Source organism: Lonchura striata, chromosome 8, assembly GCF_050655825.1.
Source record: "Lonchura striata isolate lonStrDom1 chromosome 8, ASM5065582v1, whole genome shotgun sequence".
In the NCBI taxonomy this organism is placed as follows: Eukaryota; Metazoa; Chordata; class Aves; order Passeriformes; family Estrildidae; genus Lonchura; species Lonchura striata.
Genome location: NC_140710.1, coordinates 30,121,821 through 30,143,960, shown reverse-complemented (window position 1 = coordinate 30,143,960; position 22,140 = coordinate 30,121,821). Strand labels below are relative to the sequence as shown.

The 22,140-nt window shown below is 46.5% G+C and overlaps 1 protein-coding gene across 3 annotated transcripts; it reads right to left on the bottom strand.

Moving 5' to 3' along the window:
- Positions 1 to 33: 33 nt before the first annotated feature.
- On the bottom strand, positions 34 to 17,193 carry TMCO1 (transmembrane and coiled-coil domains 1). Of its 3 annotated transcripts, none has more exons than XM_021545869.4 (7): positions 17,057 to 17,193; positions 16,276 to 16,353; positions 13,209 to 13,268; positions 9,725 to 9,771; positions 9,092 to 9,159; positions 5,854 to 5,998; positions 34 to 363 (listed from the first exon to the last, which is right to left on the bottom strand). In XM_021545869.4, the coding sequence occupies exons 1-7, from the start codon at positions 17,124 to 17,126 to the stop codon at positions 265 to 267; spliced, it is 567 nt and encodes a 188-aa protein (XP_021401544.1). In that variant the 5' UTR covers positions 17,127 to 17,193; the 3' UTR covers positions 34 to 264. The 3 variants fall into 3 exon arrangements, with proteins under 3 accessions (XP_021401544.1, XP_085442917.1, XP_085442918.1); XM_085586792.1 differs by lacking the exon at positions 34 to 363 and adding an exon at positions 5,384 to 5,727; XM_085586791.1 differs by lacking the exon at positions 16,276 to 16,353.
- Positions 17,194 to 22,140: the final 4,947 nt, after the last annotated feature.

The following is a 22,140-nucleotide window of genomic DNA, read 5'->3' as shown; positions in this document are numbered from 1 at the left end:
CGTCGCCCAGTTAAGAGACGGCGTTAGCATAAATTCACGTGCCCATGGCGTTTATTACTCAGAAACAAAGGTCGCGTTTTCTTCCGAGAGAAGTTTCTGGGTTGGATGAACGAACAACTGCTGGTGGAATACTCCAGATGGATGGTGATGTCGAGAGTGCATAGCCGGGTTTCAGAGAGGCGGTGATGCGTGGTGCAGAATCCCGCGTTGCCAGCTCCAAGGCAGCCCTGGTGCACTGGTCAGGCTTCCCGTGAGGGCCGTGCTTCAGGAGAACTTCCCAGCCTGAGGCGGGGGGCCGAGGAAGCCTCCTGCCTGCTTGGTGGCAGCCCGGGAAGGAGCAAGGCCGAGCATCTTCTGGATGTTCTGCAAGAACAACAGCACAGAGCACTGTATGTCAGAGTGTGGCAAGGGAAACAAAGGGGAAGAAACCCCAACTCTGCTCACAGAATAGCTGGGGCTGGAAAAAACCTCTTGACATCAGTCCAACCCCCTCAGCCAAGGCAGGGTCACCTGGAGCAGGTGATAGAGGAATATATCCAGGTGGGTTTGGAATGTCTCCAGAGAGGGAGACCCCACTCCCTCCCTGGCAGCTTTTCCCTGTGCTCTGCCACCTTCACTGTAAAGAATTTCTTCCTCATGTTGAGGTGGAACTTCTTGTTGTTTAGTTCATGGCCACTGCTCCTCATCCTGTTGCTGGGCACTGCTGAAGAATTTTGGCATCATCCTCCTGAAACCCACCTTTGAGATATTCATATGATAAGATTCCCTCTCTTTGGACTAAACAGGCCCAGGCCCAGCTCCTGTAGTCTCTCCTCTTTAGAGATGTTCCAGACCCCAAATCATCTTTGTGGCCTCTGCTGGACTCTCCAGCAGCACAAGTAAAACCTCCCCACTTGTTTCAACAGACTCAGGTTCTCGCCAAGAGAGTCTTAACCCATCTGGCTACTGTATATTGAACCTCTCCTTATATGTTCAAACAGCTCAGCATGGAGCCAGACAAGAATGGCTGGGCCATTCTTCCCCACCTCAACAAAAGCCTCTGAACACCAAATCCATATTTTCAATTAGGATTCTTTCCCATTTCCAGCTACACATCCCACAGTCAGCTGTCTTTACACACGCTATTTACATAAAATACCACTGCAATTTAACTGCAGTGCAGGTTTCCCAGTGCCTACTCACGGGCAGACCCTGCAGCCCTCAGTTTTCCCAAATTCCAGAAATCACTGCTGGTGGTGGCCATGAGAGCTGGAGTCTCTTAATGCAGCTGGAATGTGGGACAGCAGCATGGCAACCAGAGCATGTGCCAAGTGCAAGTCAGGAGCTTAGTCCCAGAATTAACATGAATGCCAGTGCTGCACACAGAACAATGGGGCGCTGGAGACATGCAGGATAACAGGACATATGGAGCAAACCCCAAAACCTGACTATTGGGATGACCTCATCTGCATCCGAGCAGGGTGTTTCAGTGGAAAACAACAAACAGGGGAAGAGCTAATTAGCAGAGCTAGGTGTAAGCCAAAAAAAAAAAGAAAAATTACAGTAAAATATTTCAATTTGAATGTTTTTCTTGATTTTTGTGAAATTTCTTTTAAATTTCACAACAGTGTAAGTACAAAGAGCCCTCAGTTCTTTCGGATTCATCCTTCACTGTAAGGAACTCCAGCTCAAGATGCTTCTCCTGCAGTGCTGGCAAAACAGGGACATCTGAGATGCAGGGGAAAGAAGAAAACAGCTGTGGCCTCCTCGTGTCACCATGAGTGCTGGCTATCAAGACAACAAAAGGAGGAAGGATCTTCTTCAAATTTGAGTGTCCTCTCCAAAATAACTGTCAGGATAGGTCAGGCAGCAAGGTCGCAGAGCTCTTGAACTTTTTTTATCATGGAAAGAGAATAAACTGAGAAAAAGGGGGAAAAATGGGGGGGGGTTGGGGAGGGGGGAAATGGGGCTGATAGTTTTGCAATTCCACAGGAGCTAAAATAAAATAAAATCGAGATTCATTTCAGCTAGAGATTATGAAAAGCAAGGCTGCAGCCCACACACAAGGAACATCACGTTTAGTGAATTAGTGAATCACGTCACGTTTAGTGCGTGGCATACATAAACCAGCCACTGGTTGATGTTCAGCAACCGAGTATGTATGAGAGCATTAACTCCTTGCTGTGGTTCCTCCTAGTGTTTCTTGGATCAAGGCACAGGAGAAAGGAGCAGTCAAGGGACAGAGCAAGCACACCAGAGGGTGCTGCAGAGCCAGCAGCCAGCAGGACGGGTGTCCCGTCAGCTTCCTAGCAGCTCACCCACGGAGCAGAGATGTAGCAGGGATCCATGGAACCAAGGAAGCGTGCACTGCCTCCTCCCCATTCCTTCTATAGGGAGAAAAAGATGCTAAAGTGTATTCCAACTGCTTGAAGAGGAAGGGAGATGACAGTCTGTCTGTCTGAATTCCAGACTACAGACACCACCCAGCATTACTCTTCCATGCAGACTCCCCCTGCTCTGGAAGGCAGAAAGCATCGCACACTAGTTCCAAAGCACGTTTTGCTGGACAGCAATCCTGAAATCTACACCTGGACACACCAAAGATGGAGCAAGGTCCAGCAGAAACCTTGTCCCATCTGCTGTTGGACAAGGAAATCTGTAGAGTCTACTTCAACACAAGCACAACCATCACCCTCAGGAGCAGGGAGGGAAGAGTAGTATTTAGGGATCCAAATCCCTCATGTCAGCTCTCCTCTTTCCTCAAATGACTGCAGGAAGCACAGGAGCTGCTCCTGCTGTGGTCTTCAAACCCAGAAGGGACCTCAGACAAGGCAGCAAGTGGCTCCCTGCCCTAAGACCCCGCTCTGTGGGAAACTACAGTGCTGGCAGCAGAGATAATTGCTGGCTCCCCTTCCCACTGGGAATACATTTCGGTGAGAAGCAGCCTAATGTACAGTTCAGATGCGTGTGAAAAGGAAGTGAGGAGCAGCAAACACCCCAGGAACAGCAGCATATCCCTCTTCCAGCACAGGTGAAGGCTGGGAGCTCAGAACCACGAGCAGCGACAGAGGATGTAACCCTGACACTGCACCTCCCACCCAGCCCAGCAGCAGATTTTCCCAGCTGAAAACCCAACAGCTCAAGGACCCTTGGAAGGCCTCTCCCAGCAACCCTCCTCTCTCCAAACAGGAAGGCAGGAGGAACTAGAGGACAGGATTTACGTGCCAGGGAGAGCTGGGAACAGCGCAAAGGAAGTTACTCACTGTGAGGTGACTATTTTGGGAGATGCTGGCCAGGTCACAGGCAGCAAAGCTTCCCAGTCAGTGTTTGAAGAGTTTATCACCCCCACATGAAGAGAGTCCCTGATGCTGCTCCTGCCTGTCCCACTAATGTCACTTTAATCACCGCCCAGGCAGCCTCCCACCCCTGCAGACTCCCCTGCATTTCCCACCAGGTTGCTGTTTTTTCCCACATACCCGAGTTCCTGCTCTACCACTGAGCTCCACAGGAACATCTCTCTTCCCTGTCTTCAACGGTTTCACAGGCAGCTCCGGGATTTAAGGAAAGACTGAGGGACTGTGGTCTCCTTGGTTTGTTCACAACCTTTTCCCTGATTTTTGGTACATCTCCACTCCTCCTCTTGTGTCAGCAGCATCAAGGCAGACACCAACTCCCACAGCATTTGTCCTCCCCTGGGCCAGCACCTGTTTGAAGCCAACCTGGCAAGATTTCCCCTTCTGCACATAGTGAAATACAAAGTCTCACAAAGCCTTCACCTCCAAGGTCACCGAAAGCACGAAGTGCAAGTCTCTGGCACCATTTTAAGCCCTTAATTACTTTCTTGTCCTCTCCCCCAGCTTGTCGCAGCTCTGAAGTCCTCTTCCCAATGCTGTTATCACCTAGGTTCTTTCAAATAGCAATAAAGCCAAGAGCAGGATGCCAGCAGCAATCACAGCTTCAGTTCTGACCTCTTGTGCAAACTAAGGTGTCCCTGCCCTTCCCTTGAGCAGCAAGGAGGAAGAAGCTGAGCTGCCTGACAGCTGGAGAAGTGCAGGAATTGTTAACCATGATCACGTAGAGAAGGCAGCATTATGAAGATTGCAGTCTCACACCCTTCTCCAAAGCAATAAACTCACTCTCCTCCTCCAGAGGGACATCATAAGGAACTCTGAAGCACTAGGGCAATTTTTTCCCAGAAGTTTTATGGAAAGCTCAACCCACTGCAAAGAGTTTGGTATTTCTGACCCTCAGTTCATGGTGCCCACCAATTTCACCATATAAAACATCAGGAAATACCCAGCGTTAGAATTAACCACGGGAATTATATTTTTAGACAAAACAAATGAGGGATTTTTCAGCAAGAGTTCCCCAATCAACCCAACGGGTGCAGAAGAATCTTGGTGGTGGTGTTATTTAGTTTCCTGTCATAATCTGCAACACTGAAAAGAAAGGACTTTCCATGTAACAGGTAACACAGAGCAGCACCAGCCAAGATTGCCTGAAGGAACAGCATCAGACCACAGCATCCCAGAATTCTGGAAGTTGATCTTAAGAGCTCAGTATGTCTCAGTGCTTTCAAAGCAGCAAACCCTTCTCTAGCTACTGGGAAGTGAAAGTTTGTCTTGCAGCAAAAAGAGTGAGGAAGACCCTGCCTGACCTTTGGTGAAGCTGGGCCTGCTTGGAGTGAGTGGTGCCCAGATGAACCCCAGATGTTCTTTTCAGCATAAATGATTCTACAATTCATTATCTGCTTTTGTACAGGACCAGATTGGGATCCATTTCAGCACAAACACGCAGTAGAAAGGGCTCAGGGGAATTCCATCCACCAGCATGCACTTTGTGCCTAAAGGAACTCTCTTATGGAGCTGCTCCACCAAACTCAGCCCAGCTCCTGGCATTACACACCACCTCCCTTTGCTGATCTGCTTTAAGCCTAAGTCCCTTAGTCTAAGTTTCCTTGGCACCTCTGAGGAAAAGCAACAAGGGGGTTAAGGAGAAAAGCAGCAAGAATTCAGGAAGTGAATCAAAGAAAAGGGAAATATGAATACAGAAGAGAAGGTAATTTGCAGTTAGTTGCACCAACATTTATCCAGAGTATATTAACCTATCCCCAGCACCCTGTGGGGAAAGTGGAAAACAAAACAGACTTCTTGTTGCACTGAGAAGGCCCTCTTGTCCTCACCAGCCATTCTGCCATTTGAGCTGCCAGTGAACTGTCCTGAACAGGTCCTTTATCCTCATCCTCTTCCAAAAGGTGGGACTATGGAGCTGTGTGGAGCCTAGTCTTAGCTTACCATACCAGACCCCCTCTGTGCCACATCCCTAACACTGTGAGACACTTGACACCAAAGGTACAGTTCTTAAGACTCTGAAAAAAAATCAGACAGCCAGCAAAAACAGGGAGGACAAACCCAAAAAAGCAGCTTTAATTCTTTCATCACTTTTCTGACAACTTTATGGACTGATGAAACTTTTACAGAGCTGCAAGCCACTTAGAAAGTTTCCCCTAAAGAAGCTGCTGTTTGTAAAGATGCCCATGTTGCTGTTAAAGTCATCATTACTAACGAGTAGGATTTAGATCAGCTTCTGATGGAGACAATCCCTTGGTATGACAATCCACAAAGTTATCACACAAGTGAGGAATCCACTTCTGCCAGCTCTGTCCCAGATCCCTGGTACAAGTCTCCAGCCAAGTGTTCCAGGCCCATCCAGGACAGTGACTGTTTTAATGATCCCAACCTAGAATTGCTTTGAACATGAGGCACAGGAATGAAGCCAAACACAGAAACCACAAACAGATCCAAGATTACATGGGCACTACTCCTCTTCCTGGATGGAGATATGCTTTCCCTGCTCCAGGGAAAGTGTACTCACCTGTCTGATTGACATGGTGCAGAGAATGTAAAGGAAGATGAAGGAGCAGTCAGTGTAATCCTCACCCAGGAGGTTGCGGTGGGACAGACCTTGGATGTATGAGAGGGGGATAAATGGAAGCTTTGCCACCACTCGGCCATCAAATCTGGAAAAGAGAGCACTGCATCACCACTGGAGACAGCAGAAGAGCTTTTGGATATGGAAAGAACAACTGAGCATCTTCAACAGGCCACCAGAGCAGGCAAGGCTGAAAGGTCTTGCTGCCTTCTCCAGCCCCTCTCCACACACTACACCAAGGAGGATAAAGACATCTCTCTGTCCAAGCCCTCCACAGGGTAGGATTCCCTCAGGAACAGTTTTACCACAATGAAAGTGTTTCCTAGGGATTTAAGTGATCAACTGGACAAACTGCTGGTTCATGAAATCTTGGTGTTTTGCAGTTGTCTGGTGCATTTTATTTCCAAGTCAGATTTAGCAGATCACTTCCCAGAACACAGTCAGCACTTCAATATAAGATGAATGACTATCACCCTGCTACACTGCAGTAACTGCAACAAGACAGACCCTTTGCTTCAAGCAAAACAGCATTTTTTAAACCAGAGCATAAATCAAAGACACCTTTTCCTCCTCTGCAGCAGCTGTGCTCCTCAGGTTGCACAAGAGAGCCATCAAGGAACACTTCACAGCCCCAGTTTGTCTGCATTAGCTGTGGAGATGAAGGCAGTGCAGAGGCAGGATGATACCGCATATCCCGAGCGGCATGTCCTGCTCCTGGAATCCCTCCAGGCCCACATTCCAGGGCATCAGGCAGAGTGTGAATTTTGGCCACTTAGCAAAGATTTCTCCCAAGCCAGACCAGTCGACCCAATCTTTTGATGTAGATGTGTATGATGCCTCATCAGCATGTGCATATTTGGATGTTATTTTCTCTGCATGTGCTGATTTTCGAACAGGTGTTTCTTGTTTCAAGAGATCCTAAACGAGCTTTCTTTCCTGTGGAGATGCATTCACACAGCCACGGCTCAAACACACGCCAACTTTGTTTACATCTCACAGGCAGCTTGGCAAAAGAGCTCGGAACGGATGTTTATCTCCCTGGAACATCCCCCAGTGGCTTAAAATTCTGCGTTATTCCTGCTGTGAGAATGACAAGTACTTCAGCAGTAGCACCCTGAGGTACCTGCTTTTAATTCCAGCAGGTTTTCACAGCCATTAAGAGGTACTGGAATACACAACTCTTAGAGTAAGGAAGGGGAGTGATTGCATGAAAAAGTTCCTGGCAAGAGAAAATTGAGACACACAGAAGGTAATTTCTGCCCCATGTGAAATCCCTGCTGGCTTGGAGGCCACTGCTGCTGCAGATCTCACTGCCAAAATGAACCTTTTAAGCCACTACAGTCACTCAGCTGTTTGTCTTGGGCACAGCATTCTGCTCTTTGGGTTTAAACCAGCCTTGCTGACACTTCCACATCCTTCCAGGTCCAACCTGCTGCCCCAGTACTGCTGAAACTCCAGGAATGACAGCAGGAAATCATCCTGGTGATTTCCAGTTTGGCTAAGGGGGCACTTGGCAATGGTGAGATGCACAGAGTAGCAGCATCTGCAAAGTACCTGTCCAAAGGGTGCTGCTTCCACACAATTCCTGCTCCTTTTTTCCCACAAGCTATGAACTCATTGAAGAACAGGAAAAGCAGTAAACGTGGTCACAGCCATTGCAGGTGTCAGCCACCCTTCTCCTCCCATGCCCACAAGTGCCTCCATGGATACTCCTGCTGCTCAGATTGCCTCTAAAGAAAGAGGCAGTTAAATAAAAGATATGCCCAAAGGCTGCCATCAATTCTCTGCTCAGTAGCATGGTCTCTGTGGACAGGAGTCCTCAAAAGAGGAACAAGACAAACTTGGTAGAAGTTTATTGGTTTCTTCTACCTTTTTCTAATATCTATGGAAGAAATAACCATATAGAATTTAACCCAAATCAACCCCTTCCTAAAGTTTTTAACAAACTTACAGCTCTGTAGTACTTGTTAGTCACAGAATACTCAGAGCAACTGCCTCTTCCCCCTCTAGGAAAGTGGGCACAGTGGGGTAAAGCATTTTTAGTTTGTTTTTCAGTCTGCTTTAGGGGCAGGTGCTGGTGTTTGTACTGTACCCAAAGAGCAAGGCAAGCACTTGGAGGTCTCAAGGGCAACCCTACAAATGCTCCCTCAGACCCCTCACTGCACCTCCAGCCCTGCTCAGGGCTGCAGTGAAATGAGACATCACTGACTCAAGATTGCACCCAAATTTTAAAATCCTTCAGTGCTGGGCTGCTTTGCTCTGCTCAGAATGCTGAAGTCTGACTAAGCTGAATAAATAAAGGATCCACACAGTGGCACTTCTGTTATTATGTTACCCCATGTTTGCAATTTATCCACCCACAGATCTCCAGTAAAATAACATTTGACTGTATCCTGGGGAATGCCAGCACAGAAGCCAAAGGCTTTGGTGCCCAAGAATATAAATTCCTGTTTGCAGGGCAAAGATATTGCCCAGATATCAAGCAGCCTCCTAAAATATTCATGTCATCTTCAGATTTAACAGCCAACAGTTCATATTTCAAGTGAATCAAGTTTTAAAAGCCAAGCACAGCCTTTCAGATTTGCATATCTGAAACAAAGCTGTCTATAACTGTGCAAACCAGTTCGGGGTTTCTTGTCTGTTTTTTTTTTTTTAACTACACCCATCTCAGGTCACTTTTTAAACAAGTGAGATGTGGAGCCCATGCCTAGACCTGCTTATATCTGGACTCTGATTACCTCAAGTAGGGCAACAACAAACTCTGCAATTACAGCTCATTTCTAAGGGCAAGAGAGCTGACCCAGTTTTGTTTGCAAGAGCATTCTTTGGTCACACCATTACAGCAAAGCCAAAGCAGCTGAAGACTGAAGATGTTTGCCTGACATGCACCAAACTTGCCTTAATCAGGATGTTCCCATGCAGAAAAGATATTAAGGCTGTGTCTAGACTGAATGCAATTTGTTCAGTTTGGCTGTGCTCAGTACTCAATGTTCCCTCTTGAGCAGAAAGTGCATGTGATGACCAAACCACCACATCTTCAGATGAAACATGGATCCATTTATTAATCTGTGTTTCTTGGCTGGACAGTGTCACTCTTGACACTTCAAGCGATGAAGGGAAGGTGGAAAATATGTTCACCATAAACATTTCAGAAAAAAAACTGCAGGAAGCTGATACTTACATGGAGTTGAACATTCCCATCAAGGCAGTGAAGCAGAAGCCAATGGCAAACATGGATTTCATTCGAACCTGCAAGCAGAAAGGTCAGAGAGATTTCAAACAGGCCCACACCCTTAAAAAGAGCCTTTGTACAGATCACTGAAATCAACAGGGAAAAAGGAGACAGAGGGGTTGTTAAAGTGACTGCAGAAGTCTCCAAGAGACTGGGCACAAAGGCAGCCACTGATGGGAAGTGCTGCTTCAGGGAGACAAAACCAGAAAGTGCTCAAGAATTTTCCTGTCACCTTGCACAGGCTGGTTTTATTTTTTCCTTAAGCCTATAAAACCCCCCAGGGGGATTCCCAGGGGACTCCCAGCAAGGCATCATTACAATGACCAAAGTTATAGGAAGCCACAAAAATTAATTCTACATTGAAAAAGCATCATGGAGACTGATAAAGATGAAAATAGCTAAGGTTTGGCATGAGATGAGGCAGTAACTCTGTGGCTCAAACTAAAATCTCTAGTTATTAGAGAAAATCCAGAAGGACCTTTCCAGAGTAAAAGCAGCTTTGTCTGCCAATTGAACAAGTCTTTTTGTTGGAAAACTGACTGAAATCTCCAGCAGTTGGGAACTGGCTTTAAATTTTCATACCATTGACAAGTCCCTGTTGTTATTCTTCAGTTTCTCTTCTTGTCTCTCTGGAAAGACAAAACCAACAATTATAATCAGTTATGTCAACCTAGAAACCAGAGTGTTTTCATTTCCAGGAAAACTTAACCTCTTTGGCTCTCCAAACAAATAACGCTTCCAAAATCAACTCCAGCTCTTTTTGCCAGACAGTAGAAAGTGAAAAACTGTACCTAGCCAACTGCTTCTCCCTACAGCAACATGCAGCAAGTCAGGCACAAAGAGAGGAGGCGCCTGGAATCACACATTCAGCACATTTGAAAGAAATGCACCCAAATGTCAGATTTGCTAACTCAACCAACTACACAGGAGCATGAGCACTGCTGCCAGGAAACAAAAACAGTGCCCCTCTACCACAGTTCCCAAAGGGAGCAGTGATCAATTTGCTGCACACCATCATAAATACGTTGAATAAGTAAGGATTTCCTTACTTATTTTCCAAAGGGAAAACCAGGCACAGAGCTGGGAGCTGCACCTCAGCAATGCCAAAATTCTGCTGGTCTTAGTAATGAATTTTGCACTCTTCTCACACCTAGGAGATTCTCCAAAGAGGAAGAATTTCCTACCTGAAATTCAGTAATGAGTGTATGACTGTGCTTTGCAGGAAATATTATGGAAATTTAGTCTGTCCTTAAATCACCACAGATTTCAAAGATAATGAGATTTTCAAGAGGGCATTTTCCATGTCCCTCACTGGAGGGCTGCTCTGGCCTTCAGCATTATCCACTGTCACCTTTCCTGTCCCATGTCCCCATCATGCCTTGTGCTCCTCTCAGACCAAGGATCCAGAGGAGCAGCCAGGCTGGGAAGCAACAGCCAGCTGAAGTAAGGATGTGGATAATGAAGGAATATCCAAAGAACAGCGTGAGTGAAGAGGGGAGGATGCAGAAGGTCTGCCAAGGGCTATCCAGCATGGCAACTTTGAGGTATCCCCACTGAAATTTCAGTGCTATTGGCCCACAGCTCAGAAACTCCAAAATTCTCTCCTAAGCCCCTGCTAAGCACAGGGGCTCACAGTCAGTGTTGTGAAAATTAACAGCAGCACCCCTACCCAACTCCTTAGAACCTTCTTTGCTATTTCCACTTGCTCCTAACCACAAACCATCCCCTTTGGCAGGAACCTTTCAGACACCTGTTTCCTGAGCAAGGTAGAAAGTTGTGTCCTGGGACATTTCAGCAACCACAAGCCAGCTCTTCAGGAATCACATTTGGCACAAATACTTGTTTTTTCCCCTCTGCTGCATAACTAACCATCTATTCAGGTGGGCTAAAGGTTACGTGGAGGAAAGAACACAGCTCTGATTGCCCAATATACCTGACCTGTCTCTCACCTATTTCTACAGATTCAAAATGAACACGTTCTGGGTGATCTACCAACTTATATAAATGGTCTATTCCTCCCCAAATCACAATAAACAGCCTATTAAACACTTTGCTGAGTAGTTTACAGATAGGTAAAAGCACAGAGAAAGAGGACCAGGTTAACAAGCAACTCCCTGGAGTCCAAACTCATCTTACTCTGCTCCTTGGAACACAAACCATGAGGATTCAGGGACAGAGATTCGCCAGGACTAGGGATTTTTATTTTCTTTTAGTTTTGCTGTCCATCCAGCCCTCGTGTGGACTCCAGGGAATGTCACTGTCTTTTCTTCCAGAAGCACAAGGACACTGAAAGCAGTAGCAAGGTTTAAGCTAACGAATCATCCCTTTACACTGAAATGACAGAAGGCTACACCAATGCTAAAGGTGTCCTGTTCCAACAGTGCCCAAGGTGATTCAGACACAATGTGACAATTGGTTCATTTTACAGTTAAAAAGAAAGGTTTTTAAGTAGGAAACACCAAATAAAGCCTTCCCAAGCTACTTTCCCCCTACCTCCTTGTGCATGATTCATCCCTTATGAAACCAAGTAGTATCATCCACACTCCTCCTGTCATATTCTGTGTGCAGAACAGATGGCAACTGAGGCAGGTCTGTACCACAGCTGTTACTTATCCAGAAAGCCTCAGCTCAATATTTACTTTTTGTTAACTAAAATGATAGAACTTGGAAAAACTCCAGCACAAGTAGATTTGCTGTGACAACAATGCCCCATCTTGCAGAATGATTTGACATCCAGTGAGTTACAGAGATCAGAGATTTCAACTTAACAGCTGTGAATCATTTTCTGGAAGTCCAGTGTGACATTTGGGGTCTGATTTTTTAGGAACACCAAGAATTCATCTTTGCCTGAACAGAAATGAAATACCCATGTTATGCAGCACTTGTTAAAAAAAAGAAAAAAAGAAAAAAAAAAAATCAGTGTCAGAATCTTAGGCTTGGCCAGCAAGCATCACAGCAAACAAAATCAGTAGTCGTTTCCTAAGTTCTGATCTTTGTCCCTTTGTGCTTTGTTTTCCATCTGCAAAACAAGATTATTTCAGTGTATAAAAATTGGTGGAGCATCTGAAGTCCTCAGATTCTACTGTTTATTGGTTTAGTCCAAGCACAAGTCAAATATTGCCTGCTAGGAACACAGCTTGGATGGTGCCCTGCAAAAAAGTCATTGTCACACTTTCTTTATTTAATATAATCTACTGTTGTTGCATATGGTCATTTTCAAAGTTGCCTTATCCACCAAGGAATGTTCATCCCATGCAGGGGTTAGTCAAGATTAAGAACTGAAATGCACAAGAGGAAGCATTTTGGCTCCTGTCCCTTCAGGAATCTAAGGACAACAGGTTTTCTACCTAGGAAGAGCTGTTTGAAGATGTGTTTATAATTCCCAAGCTTTGTACAGATCAAATGACTAATCCAGCTACCTGGTGTTACAGAGGAATGAGGAAACCAACTCCCAGGAGCTCTCAAAAGTGTTCCTGCCACGATCTCTGTAATAACTTAACTGAGCTCTGCTGCACGTTGCAAGTCCTGCAGACAGCAGATCCTCCTAAAACCTTTAAACATCTCTTTACCTTGGTCTTGCTTAGTTCAGTACTAAAAAGTTACCCTAACCCTGAAAGAATTCAGCTTACTGACAAAGAAAAAGATTGGAAAAGTAAACCACTGCCTAAAATTGAGCTAAACTGATTTATCAAGATTGAAATTAATCTAAGCATGGTTACAGTTAACATGAACATCTTCAGCTCTAAAGTGCACAAATGAAGGGGGGAAAAATCACAATTTGAGTTCTACAGCTACAGCAAGGTGCCATGCACTGCAACAAAGAGCTTTGACAGCTGAAGTTAGTAACAGCCATAGGTATCAAGGCTAAAATGAGAGAAAAAGGCAGGGAACTCAGCAAGAGGTGCTGCTCCTCTCAGTGACCCACCCACTGGATCAAAACCATCAGGAGGCTGGGTACCCCCTGCCTTGGAAGAGTAAGGCAGATGCATACATAGCCTTGAAAGGAAGGAAAGAATAATCACTTCCATCACTCAACTTTCCACCATTCTTGAGGTGCCAGTCTTACCTATCTTCTTTTTCTGCTGTCGGCCTGCTGATTCAGTTATGGTTTCCTTCTTCTTTTCCACTGCAAAATGAAAAGTACTCCATCATTTCTGCACAGTGATACCACCACATCTTTTCCAAACACCAAGCAAAACATTTTATTTCTCTGCAGAACAAGGGCACAAAAAGCAGCTAAGTTGGACTAAGAACATGTTCAGAATCATTAAGTTATCAACTACCTACACTAAACACTTAAAAACTGTAATTTAAAAAATTCAAAACTCTGGATAAGATACAAACATATTTAAAGGATTAATTTTGAACTCTGTCAAGAGCCCATGGCACTGTGGACTGAGCAGTCTGGGGACAATTTTGGCTCAATCTCCCCTTGCTGGTTTGTCATTAGTATCAGACAGTACTTTTGATTCAGCAAGTGGAATGAAAAGAGCTTTGTGGCAAACTCTGCTCCTGATTATCTGCAGTGGGAAGCAGAATACAGGAAAGTCTGTGTTCTCCTGCATCCCTTCTTCACAGGCAGGCATTCTCAGGGGAAATGCTGTCCAAGCAGGCAGCCACAGCCTCTCCATTCTTCAATTAATTAGCACTGAAGCATTTCCAATATTTTAAAGCAAAAGCCTAAGGCCAAAGGTACTAAAACCCCACATCAGACATGCCCTGAGCACTAACCACCACTGCAGCAAAGCAGGCCAGCAGAGCCAGCACAGGCAAATGGGAACAGAGCAAATGTGCTGCTCAGCTGCAAAGGAGGTTCTGGGACAGCAAAAAGGGCTTTTCCAGGAAGCAAGAGATATTTTCATTCAAGACCTATAACAAGAGTACTCCAGGAAGCAAGGATGAGGAAGCATGACCATGGTCTAACAACCTTTTTTACTTTAAACTCTCTGTATTTATGCAAACTGCATGTACCATATCCACTCTACCAACAAAGAGCCTGGGCTCACTGTCAGCTCACAGATACCTGAGTGCTGGGGCTGCTCTCCCTCGTGGAGTACCAGCTCAGCACAGCCCTGATTTCACAGCCCAGGGGAAATGAAGCCAGCCAACCTCCTAAGCCACACCAGGATTTGTACAGCTGCCTTACAATATGCCTGTGAGTCACCAACAACTGCTCAGAAAATCACATCAGCCCAGACATGACACCTCAACATCATCCCTCCATGGCAACCGAGTGAGAAACAATTGCTTTTCCCAAGGAACAAGAGGATCTCTGGTGGGCAGGGAGGAAAACAGGGAGCTCGTGTCCCTAGGGAATACTGGAGAGAGGTGTCAGATGACACAGTGCACCCAGGGCTCACAGAATGCTGTCTCCATAACCTTCCCAATGCCAAATCCAGCTGGGAAACCCCAGCAGCCCATCCCTGCCCTGGTGCACATAAACCCAGAGCCCCAGCTCGAAACCCTAGAGAGTGCTGTTAAGACTTATGCCAAGCCCCAGGAACTCCCAGCCCCAATTCCTTCAAGAAACATCCATGTGAACAAATCAGAAATTCCTGGGGCAGCCTTCAGCCCCACATTCCCCCAGAACAACCCCTGCAGCAGCCTCAGCCAACGCTGAGCCTCTCCCGAGGAAGGAGAGGACAGGAAGAGATGAAATTAAGGAGTAACAATGTCTGCTCAAGCACACTACCCAGCCCCTTTGTTTTTGCAAATCCTAAGGATCTGCTAGGGCTCTCACGGGAGAGCTTAAAGGTCTCAAATGTGTTTTTTCCTGTTTCAGATGTGTTAGATAACAGCTGAAAGGTGTGGCTCAAGTGGTCCACTTGGCAAGTTGTAAGGCCTCAGGTCAGCCAGCTGTCTTCAGCACAAGAAAAGAAGGAAAAAAAGCAAAGCTGAATTTTTACTGACTCCTTATTCTGCTTTACCTTTTTTTATAGTTGTTGGGGGTGGAAAATCAAACAAGGAAATCAGAAACTACTCGAGACACATGAACCCTTCATCACTCCCTTCACAGATGAAAACCTAGACACCAGGAGAGCTATAAAAGCAAACAGCATTCAACTCTTTCAGCAGTCATTAAGCCCTAGAGATTAAGCCCTGCTAACTGCTTTTGGAATTGAACAGCACAAGCACAAGAGCACACTAAGTTTGCAGCTGGGTTTCAACTCCTCAAAGTTGCTCTTCTGGGACTAATTCCATCCCACACACAGGACCAGTGGGATTCAAGAGAGGCAGGCAGAGATGCAATCCCCATCTGCTCCTGCTGTGGTGACAAAAGCCCCAGAAGAAGGTGGGAGCTGTGACACAAACATGACTACACTTCAACTCCTCGGTTTAAACTGCCCAGGGGAAGGCTGCAATGAGCAATACGTGATAATATTGTTCTCTCATGCATTACAGAGCACTGCCACCATAATGAGATATTTGTAAGGTAAAACCTGCTCTGTTTTGGCCCCAGCTGTCGAGTGCTGTCTCTCACTGCTGTACCTTGGGTAAGGTGTACACAGCTGAGGTCAAAAGGTCAGAATTTCTCATCTGCAGCTTGGCTTCTGATAAAGACAGGTCCATTTAAACACTGCGGGCTCCCTCCTGTTTACCATTTCTCTCAAAATTTGATGCAGGTCTTCTGACTGCTCACCCTCAGCTCCCTTCCCTTCTCCCCTCCCAGACCTCCTCTCTGTGAAATGAACTTATTTCCTAATATTTCCTAACCTATTTGCTTCCAGTTCACATCAGGATAATTTGGTTTTCCATCAGCTGATTGCTTAGACCTTTCTATGATGGCTTTGTCTTTACTCACCCCCCACCATCAATCACCACTTTTAATCTTTACATAAAATGCTTTTTCCTCATGGTACTCATCATTCAACCCTCTTTCTTTCTCCAGACCTCAAATTCTCCTCTGCACCCCTGCAAGGCAAAAACTGCATCTTTGAACGTATTTCAGACATTTATTTCAGACAGTGGCTGCTGATGGGCAGAAAAAATAGATGCCAGCACCAATCTCTTACTCCCTGCTGTCCTCCACTGACAGGAGGGGCAATTTACACAAGGCAGAAGGTCTTTGTCCGAGCTTCTTCCAGCAGGAGACCAAAATTAAGTACAGAACTAAGCCCCTGGTGAGTACTTACATTTCTTGCTCTGCTTTTCCACTTCAGCCTTTAACCTCTTGTATTTGTCTGTCCGATAGACCAGCACCCACGTTATACCTGAAACAAACACTCAGCCAGCAAGGAGGGGAGGAGAAACCCCCTGCAGGAATGCTGCTAGCAGGGAGCAGATCCACGTGCAGGAATTAAACTTTGTGTCTGCAAAACCCCCTCGTGACCCAGGCAAGGGAGCACAAAGCACCAGCAAAGTGCACCACCCCTTCCCCTCAGATCTCCATGTAAACTGGAACAGGAAAATAAACCATGAAACGAGCTATAGGTGTAAAGCTGAAACAAGTTTTTAATTCTTATTTGTACTGATAAACCTTTTTGCAGGTGTGGGATGAAGATTTGTGGACAGGGGGTATAAGGGGGATTTAAGGATACAGCACAACACGAGAAACGGGACCTGTGGCTCGTGACTACCCCAAAAGGACCCCAAAGCATTTCCTTAAAAAGCTGCTCCTATTTCAACCGCTGAAATACAAAAACCCTTTTCCAGCAGCTTCAACCACCACCACTGCAAGGCCAAGCGATTCCTTCGCATCCTTCCCACAACAGCTACGGGGAAAACCACTCCCTCCCTCCCTCCTGCAGGGAACAACCCAGCTCCCAGCACTCCGCACCACACTCAGCGCCGGCCGGGGCCGATTCCCCGCTGTGCTCTCCGTGAGGAGCCCCAGCTGACCCCGAGCCGCGTTCCACGGCCTCCCTCGCCAACGCCGCCCCTGCCCCGCTGCCGGGAGCGCCCCGCCCGGCTCACCCTCGGCCAGCAGCGCGGTGCAGACGGAGATGAAGACGATGAGGAGGGTGTCGGCGAACATGGTGCTCATGGTGCCGCCGCCGCCCCCGGTAACACCGCCGCGCACCCGGAAGTGCGCTCGCCACCCGGAAGTGCCCGGCTGCGTTGCCTAGCAACGTCCGGAAGCAACCATCTGCACTTCCGGCCGGCGCCGCCGACCGCGCGAGACGGGAGAGGGGCGGGGAAAGCGCGGCGGGCGCTGCTGTGATTGGTCGATGCGGCTGTCAGTCAGCGCGCGGCCCCGCCCCCGGGCCGAGGGAGCCGCGGTGTCATGGCGGAGTCCGCGCTGCGTCCTGCTGCGGACTCCATTGCGGAAAATGCATGTTTATGATTGGCTTTTCGCAAATGTTACAATGACTATTATATGTGTAATGTTAGAAAGTTATGCTGTATTAATTCTCTTACGTATTGTGGTAAGTGTAGTTTTAGGTTACAACATAATGTTAAAATATAGACTATGTATGTGGGGTTTTTTTTATGCATGAGATACTCGCTTTGAGGAACACCTAAATCTTCCAAAGGAGAGGAATTTATGGTTTTCTTATCAGAAGAAACTAATTTCTTCAGGCCTTGCTCAGACCCAGGGGATTAGAGGAAACAATTGACATACAACAGACAGAGTTTCTTGTTTAGAATAGAATGTATGCATAACCATGAAGGATATATGAATATGCAACAAGTGTATTGGTTTAAGGGTGATTCCTTTGTTCACAAGTCATGCTTTGACTTAGTGTCAGAGAGCATCCAGACGTCTGTAATTCTTTGCTTTTTATTGTCTTGTAATTGTCCTAACTCTAAACATTATTACTCTAATTGTATTATTATTTTTATAACCACTTTATTATTATTAAACTTTTAAAAATTTAAAAACCAAGTGATTGGCGTTTTTCACACCCACCCAGCACTCCTGGAGGGCTCACACATTCCGGGAGGCTGGAAAACACCTCCGCCACCATCCCCAGTCCGACCCACCACAGCATTCCCAGTCTTTCCTTAAACATCTTCAGGGATGGGGGCTCCACGGGTACCTCCCCGTTCCAATGTCTGATCACCCTTTCTGTGAGGAAGTTGATCCTAATGTCCGAGTGTGAAAAACGCCAATCGCTTGGTTTTTAAATTTTTAAAAGTTTAATAATAATAAAGTGGTTATAAAAATAATAATACAATTAGAGGAATAAAGTCTAGAGTTAGGACAATTACAAGACAATAAAAAGCAAAGAATTATGGACATCCAGATGCTCTCGGACACTAAGTCCCGAAAAGCATGACTTGTGAACAAAGGAATCACCCTTAAACCAATACACTTGTTGCATATTCATATATCCTTTATGGTTATGCATACATTCTACTCTAAAGAAACTCTGTCTGTTGTATGTCAACTGTTTCCCTTAATCCCCATGGCACTGAGTCTGAGCAAGGCCTGAAGAAATTTGCTTCTTCTGATAAGAAAACCATAAATTCCTCTCCTTTGGAAGATTTAGGTGTTCCTCAAAGCGAGTATCTCATCCCTAAAAAAAAACTTCCCCACATACATAATCTCTATTTTAACATTATGCTGTTACCTAAAACTACACTTAACACAATACGTAAGAGAATTAATACAGCATAACTTTCTAACATTACACATATAATATTCATTGTAACATTTGCGAAAAGCCAATCATAAATATGCATTTTTCACACCGAGCTAAGACTCCCCTGCTGCAGTTTGACACTGGGTGGGTGTCTGCCCTCCCTGCCAGTGAAGATGCACCAAGGTGTTTGCTCTAAAAAGGTTGGTTTGGAGAAACCTTCCTGGTTTCTAGAACTCTGCCCTGGGTTAGTTTGCCAGTGGTGAATAGAAGTGTTCAGGACCAACTTACACATGTTTTGGAGCAACTGGTTTAGTGGAAGGTGTCCAGGTGTCCCTGTCCATGGCAGGGAGGTGGAGTGAGATGATCTTTAATGTCCCTTTAACCCAAACCGTTCTAGGATTCTGTGAATACCCTGTTAGTGCATCTCACCAGGAGGCACTTTCTGGGATCAAATATTTAGGAATATTGCTGCCTGCCCTTTCCCAGGGACTGTTGCTGTCCCACACGCCTCTTGTACAGGCAGCAGTGGATTCTGTGATTCACAGGGAATCACATCTCCCTTGCTCGTGTGTGTAAAATATTCACAGATGGGATGGGACTACGAAGTGCATTAATGAGGACAGTGCAATAACAGCAAGGATTTGGCAAATTGACTTTTACTGAGGCTCCAGCTATTACACCTAAGCAGCAGAACTAGACCAGATTCATGGGTTATAATGGGGTGAGGAGACCTAGAAAGCAGAAATCCAGAAAAGGAAACAGGACAGGCAGGGAAGGGCAGCTTTGTGCCTGTCCTTACGTAACAGAGGAATTTGCTGCTGGTGACAGCGGTGCACTGTGCGATTGCACGGGCAGAGCTGAGTGAAAAACAAGGAAAGGAAAAAAAACCTACCGTCCTTAAATTAAACACACCAGTCAGAAAGAGCTGTAGCTCGGAGAAGACAGCGAGTGAGGCGTGAGGTCAGACAGCAAACAACCTCCCCGAGCCTGGGGACAGGCACACAAGGAAAGCAGAGAGCCACGTGTGTGCAGGTGGCTGAGTCACACGTCACTGGGAGGTGGGAAAAGTCCCAGCACCGTGTCCAGGGAATTTCAAGGCAAAACTGAGAACTGGATGTCAGCAAAACAGGACTCAGAGCCATCAGGGAGACAGGGATGAAACTGAGGGTGGTTATTTCTGTTTGGGGTGAGCAGCAGGAAGATGTTGGCAGCTGGTGATTTGGAAGGATTTGTGATACATGGAAAAAATTCTTCCCTGTGATGGTGGGGTGGCCCTGGCACAGGGTGTCCAGAGAAGCTGTGGCTGCCCCATCCCTGGAAGTGTGCAAGGCTAGGTTGGACAGGGCTTGGAGCAACCTGGGCTAGTGGGAGGTGTCCCTGCCCATGGCAGGGGGCTTGGAACGAGATGAGCTGTAAGGCCCCTTCCAACCCAGTGCATTCTGTGCTTCTGTATTATTTTGTGCCACCTCATGCTGTGCTGTATGCCATCCTCCACCCTCTCTCCCTCTCTTTAGAGATCGCTGACTTTTCTGGCTGTGAGATGTATCAGCATCTATCAAAGCAGTGTTTTGAAATAGTTTCTCATATGCTGCTGTGGGAAATTATTCACTTATTGATACCGAATGGGGCATTTTTGGCAGATGCAGGCCAGTTGGAGATGGTCAGTGAACCATCAACCTCTTTCCTCTGCAGGGTCCGTGCTTTGAACTGGAGGTAGAGGTGACAACAGGCTCTTTGTAATTTCATCCTGTCACTTTGAATCACACGGGGATTCTTATCAGCAGATCCTTTTTACAGACAACACACGGCATATTATCCTCAATGGCATTTCCTTTTCAAAACAGCATTCTTGTGCTTTGATCAACGTGTAAAGGACAGATGAGAGTTGGGTGCAGTCTGATTTGATCTACCAGCCTGGGATATGAGAAAAAGGAAGGCATTTGCATAATACATCGCTCTGGTTTCATGAGTCAGGGGCTGGTGTAGTCCACAAACATTCTAGATATAGAAGTGGTAATATTTATGGAGGCAACCTTGAAACCAGATTAGAGAGACACATAATCCCAGTAGGTTTCACATACTGAAGTCTCCAAGCTTAAACTGAACAAAAGGTTCAGTTGCTTTGCACAGGGTGTTAGTGACCAGCTGCCAGTAAAAGGGTGCGCAAAATTCTCAGTTTTGAGGAAAGGTGCCATCTGAAACTAACTGGGACTTGCATTTGGTTCACTTCTAGTTCACAGCCCTGGCCTGGTTTTGGAAGAGCTGTTAACCTGACCTTTGCAAGTTATCCTTGAATTCTGTGTAAATAAGCCTTGGGTATCCTTAGCTCAACCCGCTCCAGGGCCCATCAAGAGACATTTACTTCTCCTTCCCCTGCAGGTGTGTCAGCTCCTGCCACATGTCCAGCAACAAGGGGACCTGGAGGTGAAATGCCATGATGGGCATCCTCCAGAGGATAGGCAGCACAGCCTGAAACAGGTGCAGCACAGCAGAGGGTTTGGAGTGTCCCCAAGCAGGGCAGCGGTGATGGCAGGCAGGAGGAGAACCCAAAAACCCAGAGTTCTCGCTGTCCTGAGGGGTTTTGCCATCCTATACAGCTGTGTCAGCATTGGAGTAAGAAAAAAGAGCTGTGAATAACTCCCGGGTCCCAGTGGGGTGCGCAGGAGCTGTGCCCATGGTCAGTGCTTGGAAACTGGCATGAGGCCATGGGACTCCACGGGAACTCATCCCTGCAGGAAGTTCTCATCCATATATAGCACTTCCTTCCCTGGCAGGGGCTGCATGCAGTGCCAATCTCCCATGGCGCTGCTGGAGAGGAATTGGGAGCAGTGGGCAGAGGGGTCAGGGCTGCCGAGGAGATCCTCTCACATCCTGTGTGACGAGGGCTGGGCCATGGCACCTGTCTGGCAAACACCCCCACACCTGCTTTGCTGTGTTGAAGTAGGAAGTTAGAAACCTAAGTGAGAGTTCTGATCCTCTCTGAACAGGGCTGGGAGGAACCTTGGGGCATTCCTTGGGCTGGCTCCTGCCCCAAAACAGGATCAGCAGTATTAAACACTTTCCATACAGGAGATTTAAAAGTGGAGAGTCCTTGCTCTCCTTAAACAACCTTTCCTAGGATTTAACTACTTTCAACCCTAGAAAATGTTCCTGAATTGTCCTTGTTATAGTGTTGAGCTGGCAACATTTTGTTTTAGTCCTTAACAGCAGAAGAAATGTATTCCCTTTCTGTTTGTGGCAGCCTCTTCTGTATTTGGATATGGTTATCATGTCCACACAGCCTTACAGCCCAGCAGAGACTTTCCCCAGACTAAACACGGATGTGTCCTTCAGTCCTACAAAGCCAACCCTGCGATGCTCCTGAGTCCTCGCTGGAGTCTCTCCACCAGGCCTCACCTTTCTCAAAGCACGGCACCTGTGGGTGTTTGCATGCCCCAATGGGATGTTTGCCTTTTTCACAGCGGCATCACC